Genomic DNA, 10,811 nt, shown 5'->3' on the forward strand with positions numbered 1-10,811 from the left:
AAAAAAAAGGGAAATAGTATAAGCACAATTATGACAATTCATGCTAACCATTTCTTTGATAAATAAATAAAAATCTCGTTACCTAATTGCTTCTTTCTAATTATCTTGCACTTCTTAGTATGTAGTATCAGAGTTTCTCTACTTTTTAATAAGTAATTGTAAAGTTAACTAAAAATTCGATCAGTTCTGATACCATATGAATTATATTGTATTGTTATTACATTCAAATTTTATAAAAGACCAACTTTAGGAGAATGATTTTGTGGAATCAGGAGAACAATCAAAAATAAAAAAATATGATTTTTTTTGGATAATACCCAAAATGAGAAGAACCAATTTAGATACAGTGTCGCATCCGAATTTTAGGGCTACATTAATTATATATGAATAATGACGATGCATTAAAAGAAAAGAAAATATGTCTTTTATGATTCTATTTTAGGAAGAATCCTAGGCTAGAGATTTATTTTAAGAAGGGAACGTACTAACTAATTGAGTGGGTCATTAAGTTTTCTTTAGTATGTGCATTGATTTTAGAATTGTTTTAATCCTCACAAGCAAAGATCTCCTAGCTGCCCTCATCATAAACATGAAGACCTTATTTAATGAAGTTGACCCATAGAGAACTCAAAAGCTTCATAGGAACTAACTCCGTTAAATAGCTAATAACTAAGATGAAGTCTTCATAGTAACCTTCAAGGATTCTGAAAACCCCACACGGAAACCATTAGAAACTTCCGCTTATTAAGTTGCTCACAAACCCAGGTCCCTCATCCGCTAATCAGATCACAGAATAAATAAACAAAAAGTAAATAAAAACAAATGAGAAACACAAAAATGGAAAACAAATAATATATAAATACAAGAAATAGATAAAGAATAAATAAACAAATAAAAGAAAGGTAATAAAATATAATTAAGGCCATATTATTTTAAATAATCAATATAAATGGGCTTGACTCTCAAATCTTCCAAGTGAAGTCGCCAAACTGTCGTGACCTATTTTTGGTCATCCCCGTAAAAAGGAAAAAAAGAAGAGTCGCCACCAAAATTTTAAAATGTTAATTTTGAAAACCTTAAAAAAAAAGTGGTCTACAAAAATCAGATAGGGTTCGAGAGTTGATTATATGTGGAGAAGGTGTTAGGCACCCCACAATACCCGTTTAAGAGAATAGTTACCCTAAGTCAACTACTCAAAATTGATATAACCTTTTTATTATGTTTTAATTACCCTAAAAAAAATAAAGATGGCAACAAAGAAAACATTTTATTTACAAAAAGAAAAAAAACAAATTGTTTACAAAGGTGGACTAGACCTAGGATAAAAACTTAGGGTCTACGTATCTTTCAGAGAGATCAAAATTTCATAATTCAGGAGTAAAAATATGTGTTACTTGGTTGGTATTTTTTAGAAAATATTTATTCAATAAAAAAATATTTTCTTGTAGGTTGGTATTTTTTAATATATATAGGAGGAAAATTTTGTATTTTTATTTAGAAAATATTTTTTTGAAAGAAATTTTGGATTATCCTACCTGCGAAGATTCACATACATTACAGGGGAGAATAATTATTTGGGCCTATGGAGGTTCTAAAAACCTCACATGGCTTTGAAAAATATTGTGAGATTATATATAGACATATTTAAAAAAGAATTTTTTATTTTATTATTTATTTATAAACATGGGGCTAAAATTATTTTTTCTCTTTTTATTTCAAAAAGAAAATTTGTATAACCATATTGGTATTCCTGTAAAGGCTCTCATAGTATCACACGGTTTACCAATGAATCTAGATACCTGTGGATGTTTTAAAAATCTCACACGGTGCAGATTTAAAAAAAGAAGCGCTTTAAAAAATAGAGAGAAAAAATACCCAAAAATACTTTATTATGAAATTCAAGTTAAACACAGTAATAGATAGGAATGAAAATTCGTACTTAATACTCCACTTATCAATTGGCTAAAAAAATAGAGAAGACATTATATAATAAGCTAATAATAAAAAAAACTATATACACATATTAGCAAAATGACATGGACAAAAATAAAATAAAAAAATGAAATAAAAAAAGGAAAAAGTAAGTATCAAAGGGAGTACATATGGGGATAATAGATAAAGACGTATTTCAAACAAATCAAAGAGAAGGAGAGTAGTGAGAGTTAACTCAAATCATATTTGATCTAACTCTCTAGCCATCAATGTTTAAGCTCATAAATGTGATAATAACTATAAGAGCATAGGCTGTCTTTGGGTAGAAGAAAGAAAAAGATGAACAATGGACTTTCCCTACTCATCTCTCTTTCCTCAATCTAAGTTATTGTCATGAAATGATAGAAAAGCTCTCTATCTTACCTCCTTTTTTCACCGAAAAATTTTGAGTGTCCTCCTCCAATCCTTACTCTTCTATTTATAGGCTCAACTCAGGGTTTTGTAATTTTTTTTAAATTTTGTTTTTTAATTTTTCTCAATTATGACCATAATATAATTTCCTATTTAAACACCAAATCATCATCACATCATGATTTTTTATTTTAATTTTTTTTTAATTTTCACAATTATGATCCCAAAAGATATTTTTAAATTGAGAAGTTAATAATCTTAAATAAGGAATTTTGCTTTTGATTTTTCAATTTTCTTATTCTCTTTTTTACAGACTTTGTCCCGTATTCCTCAATTTGGAGGTCAATTGATTTTTAATTTTTATCTTTTATTTTATTGTCATTTATTGTAAAAAGGATGTTCTTATTTAATTTTTTTTGATTTGTCACATGATGGATTTCTCAAACTTAGCTTCTAAAAAAAATCAAGGAGGATATTAATCTTTTATTATTCCTATATTTGTTTTATTTGTTTCATTTATATTTAATATTTCTTCTGGTCCGAATGAAATTGGATGTTCGCATACATGATCTAAGAAAGAAATGGTAAGAAGAATGTTGACATTTTTATTGGAGGGAACCGAGAGTTATGCCATGATTAGTTGTCAGGTTTGTTGGAAAAAGAGAACAAAAGAGCAACTCATAATATTATGTGAACTATTTGGCGTTTGGAATATGGATTTTATGGGTACTTTTCTTTCGTTTTGCCGTCTTACCTGCATTCTGTTGGCACCAGACTAGGTGTCCAAGTAGGTAGAAGTCATTCTTACTATGAAGGGTAATGCACAAAGTGTTTATAAATATTGACAAAGATTGTAAAGCCATGCGAAAGAAACTGAAGCCTGAGGCTAGAAGAGGCATTATGAGCCTTGCCGCACTGCGTTCAAGACACCTGTCTCCCTATTGCATTGATGCGCAAAATCATGAAGAGCATGAGAATGAGCAAAACTCACCTCCACTGAGACCTAGCAGCAGAGCACGTAAACCAGTTGGAGGCTTCGGTTATTTAATTGGGAATAGTTAGTAGTACGGGAAAATAGGTTTTGGCTGATTGTTTCCTACTATACGTCATTTTCCTCTGCTATTCTGCTGGTTACTCTTCTACTTTTATGTCTTGCGATTTTAATTCTGCAGCCGCACTTGAGAATGCAGTGTACTATTCATACGCATGACTTAGGAATCAATACAATAAACAGAATGACTAACAATTCTTCTTTTGTTACTTATTGTCCTTATACTTGTCCGATCCTTAATATATGAGTTCATTAGAAAATTAATGTTGATCCTATATACGAGACTTATTCATATGTTTATCAAATTTTTTTTTTCAAATTAATCCTATTGATATTCTTTCACCAATAATCGAGTAAGAGAGGACGGAAGAGAATTAAGCAAGATGCTTAAAATATTTTAGAAAAAAAATTATATTAACTAAGTTAATTAGTATTCTTAATCTATTTAAATTAGTTAATTAGTTTTTAATATTAAGGATAGGAGGGAGAACATCAAATCTTTCCGGTAACTTCCTCAAAGTAGTATGCCATTCTAGAGTTTAATATGCCGGTCATCTCTTATATTCCAACTCATCCCCATTTCAGTGCTTTCCCAGAGGTGCGGATAACTTCGATCTCTTTGTTTCTGTTTCGTGTTGTCCTCTTCAAAATCCAAACTTGTCGATACTTTAACCCAAAACACATCTATATTGACTATTTACTTTTTGCTCCTAATTTCAAAATTAGTTAAGTGAGAATAAAAATAATATTTTGATGATTCAGAGATGCCATTTTGTAAGCTAATAAAACTCAGTATGTATTATATTGTTGGATCCCACTACAACTGGATTGAATTCGACGCTGCAAAGACGGATTTATGAATTAAAGAAGGGGAAACCTCCTATGAGGATCTTATTTGTGATAAAAAATAAAAACAAGATTAAGGCTTTACCAAGCAAACAGGATATGCCAAAAGCACAATTGTGAAACTAATGGGTATGTTCTTGATGGGTTGAAGCTTTTTTATGATAAAGGTTGCAAGAAAGTGTATAGCAATTCTATTTGAGGCCTTGAATTCAAGTGACTAATATAATTATTGAGATAAGAGATCTAATTACGTGAGATTTGTCTACCACTTATATTCAAAGAAACAAATAAGTGATTATAATTTAGCGGGTGTTTAATTTACTTTTTTTTAAAAATAATTTGTGTTGTATAATATAAATATGTTAGAAGTGTTTTATCTTTCAAGGGTTGCAAACCTCATCCTTAGATTGCCAACCACGTGCATTGTTTGGGTGCGAAGTCCTTAACTTTAAGCACTCCCTCATTGTCCTATAAGTGTCTACTATTGTTTGGTTAGATCTTGTGATCTCTATCTCTAGTATGCCTAATGCAAGTGGCTCGTTCATGAAATATGCGTAACATTAGCAAAAATATGCCCATAAATTTATAGGACCATGCCATCCTCCATTCCCATTGATATCATTGATGTGTATCTAAAAGTACATAATTACTCACAAGTTATAATTCTAACGTTTAATTTTCGTCTCAACTAGTTTGCATCCTTTCCTGGGGGAACTTGGGTACTTCCTCTGTTGTACTTAATGTCAAAGTTTTCCCAATCAAATACTGCCAAGTGTATTTTTTCTGACACATCATCACTCATTCAAATAACTCTGCCAAACCTTTCCATGACCCAGCATGTATTCCATATCTTTTCAGCCTCCCTGTCTGAGTGATTTCTTTTGCAAAAGAACACAGCTTGAAGTTGGACCCAACCGCAGTATCAAACACCCTCAAGGAGCATATGAACAGGTCATAGTCTCCCTAGCAAAGTTCACATCCAAACAAACACACACATATATAGTAATCAATTTCGTTGAACCTCAGAAAGTTTAAATATACAAGATTCAGAATGATCGATCAGAATTCTAGTAAAAATAAATAAACTAAGTGTGGCAAAACACCTTTCTGGAATCTTTTCCCTATTAGAATGAAATCCATATACAAGAAACTGAGGAGAATTTGAGAAGGTGACGATTTTCTGATGGACACAAGACTGCGGTGGAAGAGGAGAGGCATCATAGAAGCGTAGCCTCTCGGAGAAGAAATGATAAAAGGAAGAGCCTCTCAGAGAGCAAGCAAAGTTGGGGCTTGCTTCAGATTACCGATGCCGGAGACAGTGAATAGAAAAGATATTTAAGGATATTGTAAAAACTTTGCATTTTATATGATGAATGAGCACGTGTCAATAAAATCCATATGGCATTGTATGAATGGGAACCTGAAATTAAGTAACTAAAATATATACTTCTCTCCTGTTTTTGGTATCCTTAAGTTAGATTATGTTCAGAATGCGACGACAAATTTTGAAGTGTAGCGTTAGATGTTGCATTAGGAAGAGGACATTATTATATCAATAGAAGCTAAGTCTAATTAAAGTATACCTCATGATTAGTGTTTCCTATGTTTATTAATAGATGTTCAGAGCATATTCATGGGGAAGATCGAACCTGAGTAGTTCTGGCTTCGCTCTATAATCTGATATGTAAACACAAAGTTAAGCTTGGTAAAACCAATCCCAGCACAAAAATCAAGGCATATAAAACATCCTACATTTGTATTATCATTACTTAACACCAACTATAGTTTTCTATCACATATTTTTAATCAAAAGCACGAGTGAGGTTTTTCATTCATAAAGTCACTTCTATTTCATTTCACTCTATTTTGCATACTGAACGGGCTCATGGTTTACTGGCATTCGCTAGTTATGAGTGCCATTAGTAAACTCTTGACTGTGAAGTATGCTATTTACACCTTTTTGTTTCTTCTTGTATAATCCATCTTAAAAATCACTTCACTTGATTGATTTTCTTTACTAAAGAGCGTCAATGCAGGTGGGAAAAAATGAACTGACGACAAATTAGATCAGAATCTGGTTCTCACTTTTTTAAGCCAATCAATATGTTAACTTCATAGCCCCAACATTATTAATAGATTTGAGATTGCGTACGTGTTATTGAATAATCTATCAAGCACAAGGATATTTACCTATGAATATCAATGGTATCTAATGCATACAATAACCTTTTGAATCAAGATAGATCATTCTCGATTACATAAAAACAAGTTTTTAGAGTCGCTACCTCTAAGTAGTTAGTATAATCATAACAACTAATCAAGTAGTGGTTTCATAACTTACTCTTGCATCATTTCAACTTTTGATCAGTACCAGCAATCCACCACTTCCTCTTGATCTGGCTGATGCCACTTCTTAGGGGGCCCTGAGGTCTTTGGGTGGCCACGAAAAGCATCCTTCCCAGGTTTTGCAATTTCTACATATATTTTCCGACCATCAAATGCCTATAGAGATAAAGGCCAGAACATATGAGAGCTTGTTTGATTCCTTTTCCTCTGTTTCTTACTTTCACAATCAGTGAGAACAGAAAATGGGATTGATAGAGTTTTCAGCGCTTCGTAAGATGACTTGGGCATTTTTATACAACATTACAAGAGAAGTGAAAGTCAGAAAATTAAGTTAAAGGTAGCCATTATACGTATTGGTGGGAGGAAGCAATAAAAGGCAAGCAAGAGAGTCATTTGAATTAGAAGAGCCTCTACTGTCTTGAAAAATAGACAACCCCTTTTCTTTCTCACGTTTTTTCTTCTTGTAGTAAGCATTGATTCTGCATATGTCCCTTCCGTTCACTGATTGGATATGCATAGTGAACCTCATTAGTCGTTGCTTAAATAGAGTATTTCAGAGGTTCAAATCATCATGAAAAATTGGTGAAGTAAAATGGATTTTAAGAATTAAAAACAGAAAAAAAAAAAGAAGGTTAATTGACAATATTCTCAAGAGAATATATGCATACCAAGTTTTCAAGATTTAATAAGATAAAAGAAGGAAGAATAGTAAGAAAATTGAACCTTTTGATCCATGTTTTCTAGTGCAAGCATTGCATCATCTTGACAAGTGTACTGAATAAATGCATATCCCTTAGATTTTTTGGTGGTATCTTTAACAACTTTAACTGCCAAAAAAACGTAAATAGCATGACTCAAGAGATGCACGTTAAAAGTACTGAAAATTGGTAGTGTGGTATCAAAACTCAAGACTACCTTCAGCTATCTCACCAAAGTTTGAAAATTCCTTCTTGAGAATAGTCTCACCAGTAGAATATGGTAAATCTGGCACAAAAAATATATTAGTACGATTGTATGAACAGAATACTAATACTGAAGGACTATAGAAGAATGTCCGCCCAGTAATCCATCAGAAAAAGAGGCGGAAAATTAATAAAACTAATTTCTAATTTCAACATAATTGTATCAATTGATGTTTCAGGTGATGAATATATCTTGCAATGCAGCCAGAGAAGAGGTGGATATTTTAGTCAAAAACAATTTCTTGCACTAGATATGGTCGTTTATGAGGCAGCATGGTAAGGAAGAAGCAGATGCTTCCGGAAGGTCGATGTCAGCCAGCACATCAGTCAAATCCAGATTAAATCAGTAATTGAGAGAAAGAGGTTCATTTTTGTACGGAACAAAGTATAAATATATGTGATAACAATAGGTAGTTTATAATATCTTATTGCATTCTAGAAATCTATGGGTTCTCCTATATTTTTTCTTGGCCAAAATATATGCTGAAATATAAAAGGCACATAATAAAACCATATATTCACGTATCGTAATCTCCAAAAAAGAAAAAAATGGCAACCACCATGAAACATATGATCAAACAAAATAGAGCTCAAGTATATGTATTTATGTATTTATTTCCAGTTAAAGCTGAGTATTCTTTCTTTGGACTGAGTGCAGGTTTTCAACATATTTGCGAATGAAGATACCGATTGCATATATCTATCTATCCTAATACCTCAAATCAGTCGACAACAATTTCAGAGACACTGTCAGCAATAAACCTCTGATTGATTGTTTGCTGCAACTCCAACATAGTTTAAGGTGCACGTCCCTAAGGAAATCCCCATACAAGGTTTCAATTAGGTCAGCTCAGATCGACTTTTATCATTTTATTGATTACATCAATTTGGGTATTTCCTTGTTTAGTTCCCAAACAAAACCCTCCCATATTCAGCAGCCTATATACGCTACCAAAAAGAAAAAAAATGTATACTCATAAACTTGATACACTCTATGAACGATCGAATAAAATAAAAAATCTCCGTTTTCAATCGTACAAACTGGCAAGTACTCAGTCAACATAGTTCCATGAAAGCCAAAGCAGAGATGGGCATAAATGAATTAGAAAAGAGGTAAGCATAATAAGATGAAGAAACATCGCATACTTTTAACCACAATTTTACTTGCGAGCGGATAGTCATTGAGCGATGCTCTGAGCTTCAGAGGAAAAGAATTGGTTGAACTGGATTCGGATGGTCTTATGGTGGCAAACCGGAAGGTGTAGACGGAGGGAAACACGGTCGTGGCAAACATCGCGATTGGGTACTCAGAGAGTGACGAGCATGGCGGAGACTGAGCGTCTCACCGGTCACTACGCAAGTTCGCGCAGCCGAAAACAGCAGGAACCACTTGAGCTCCCTCTAACTGACTTGGATTATCATCATCAAGAAGTTTCGGTCTTAAGTACCGTTTTTCCCAATTTTCAATATTTATAATGGTTTTTATCTAAATTATAAAATCTCATTTATAAACTATTAATAAGGTCTTATAAATAGAATAAGAGGCAATAATTTTTTTTTGCCAATGATATTAATAATTCTAATTGTCAAAACTTATTAAAAACTCCCAATTTTTTTGCCAACAATATTAATAATTCTAAATGAATCACGCATCTAATTCTATTTAAAAGTGCAAGAAAAATATCAAATTTATTAATTTTATAATATTGCCTCCGGTCCTTAATATAAGAGCCAGATTGAATTTCAATTTGGTCCTAAATATAATACCACAATCCACTTTATTTCTTATACTTATCTATTTTTTTCAAAGTAATTCATATAGTAATTGTACATGTTAAATATTTCATCAAATGATATTTGGTTAGCAAAAATATTTTACAAAAAATAATAACTATTTATTATAAATAACTAATTTAACTAATTTTTTAATTTAATTAAATTAATCAACTAGTACTTATATAAAGTATTGGATGTGATAAAATTTAAGAACTTTACGAGTGGCGTTTCTACTTGAAAAAATTACTGATGACATATACAACAGACATCAACTTTGATTCAATATAGATGGAGGGCACGGGTGCGAATGGAGAGCGTACGGCTGTGCCGTCCCAGGAAGAAACCGATACCCTGGAATGAAGCCGAAAGAAGGTTCAAATAGGGGAAGCGACTATTGGCAACGATGGTGCTGCTATTCCCCATGAGGAAGACTAGATGACGGATGATGTGGACTCTGGAATGGTGGAATAGCCAAAGAAGACGTACTCGCAGGCCTACGCAGCTGATGGGGTTGCTATCAGCGATGAGGAAGAAGGGTTCGGTTGGTGGCTTAGGGAAGGTTGGAAGAACAAACTGCGAGTAGAACAAACACCTAGAGGCCCGAACATCATTGTACTACCTTAGTTTCAAAGGAAGCTTGCGAAAAAATGGAGACTCACATTGATTGTTAGACTGTTGGGTCAAATGGTCAGAGAGGATTATCTGGGTAAAAAACTAAAGAAGCTTTGGGCAAGCAAAGGCAGTGTGGAAATGTTAGAGTTTGGATCGGGATATTTTATTGTCAACTTTACGCATGAAGATGACTATGAATATGCATTAACGGAAGGCACATGGCTCATCTTGGACCACTACCTTACGGTTTAACCATGAAAGCCGGACTTTGATCTAGATAAGGAAGAAGTATCAAGGATCACAGCATGGGTGAGGATACCAAAGTTCCCTATGGATTATTACAACCAAGGGATCTTATTCGTGGTGAGTAGTCAGATTAGGAGGGTGCTTAGAGTAGATACGAACACGTTACATTGGTCAAAAGTACGCTTCACTCAACTTTGTGTAGAACTCGACTTGAGAAGCCCTCTGGTACTGGTGATCTTGATTAATGGTAAGGAGAAGAAAGTTGTCTATGAAGGCTTGCACCTTATATGCTTTAAATGTGGGAAGTATGGCTATGATCTGGACCATTGTCCTTCTAACACTATGAACCAGCAACCATTACTGATAGCAGTTTCGGCAACGTCAAAACAGGGAGAAGATTCGATGTACGGGGGGTGGATGGTCTAACCTTTAAGGCACAATAACCATAGAATATTTCAGGCACCAAATCAGGGGAGAGCTGAGAAGCCGAAAATCAATGATTCCAAGAATAAGGGCATTAAGGGGTCACGATTTTTAGCTTTAACGGTTGAAGATTCTGGTAAGCTAGCGGGAAGAAATCAGGTAGTTAATGAGGAAATCATGGTACAGAATATTCCTTCGGAGTCTAA

General features: G+C 33.3%; 1 protein-coding gene across 3 annotated transcripts; it reads right to left on the reverse strand.

Moving 5' to 3' along the window:
* Positions 1-4,971: 4,971 nt before the first annotated feature.
* On the reverse strand, positions 4,972-8,941 carry LOC114752811 (glycine-rich RNA-binding protein 4, mitochondrial). 3 transcript variants are annotated; one of them, XM_028941515.1, is made up of 5 exons: positions 8,695-8,940; positions 7,502-7,570; positions 7,310-7,413; positions 6,582-6,742; positions 4,972-5,203 (listed from the first exon to the last, which is right to left on the reverse strand). In XM_028941515.1, exons 1-4 carry the CDS (start codon positions 8,840-8,842, stop codon positions 6,605-6,607), a joined length of 459 nt encoding a protein of 152 aa, XP_028797348.1. In that variant the 5' UTR covers positions 8,843-8,940; the 3' UTR covers positions 4,972-5,203; positions 6,582-6,604. The 3 variants fall into 3 exon arrangements, with proteins under 3 accessions (XP_028797348.1, XP_028797349.1, XP_028797347.1); XM_028941516.1 differs by lacking the exon at positions 4,972-5,203 and adding an exon at positions 5,238-5,435 and having other exon boundaries at positions 8,695-8,941; XM_028941514.1 differs by lacking the exon at positions 4,972-5,203 and having other exon boundaries at positions 6,367-6,742.
* Positions 8,942-10,811: the final 1,870 nt, after the last annotated feature.

The sequence above is a fragment of the Neltuma alba genome, unplaced genomic scaffold, assembly GCF_004799145.2.
Source record: "Neltuma alba isolate B1F8T4 unplaced genomic scaffold, ASM479914v2 tig00007566_pilon, whole genome shotgun sequence".
In the NCBI taxonomy this organism is placed as follows: domain Eukaryota; kingdom Viridiplantae; phylum Streptophyta; class Magnoliopsida; order Fabales; family Fabaceae; genus Neltuma; species Neltuma alba.

What these genes read in the sequence shown, in the direction of transcription:
- LOC114752811 (XM_028941515.1), bottom strand. Translation starts at nt 8,842, where the DNA reads ATGTTTGCCACGACCGTGTTTCCCTCCGTCTACACCTTCCGGTTTGCC. An exon ending in AAGTAAAATTGTGGTTAAAA is followed by an intron (nt 7,571 to 8,694) that starts GTATGCGATGTT and finishes TTTTTGTGCCAG; the next exon opens with ATTTACCATATTCTACTGGT. An exon ending in TAGAAAACATGGATCAAAAG is followed by an intron (nt 6,743 to 7,309) that starts GTTCAATTTTCT and finishes TTATCTCTATAG; the next exon opens with GCATTTGATGGTCGGAAAAT.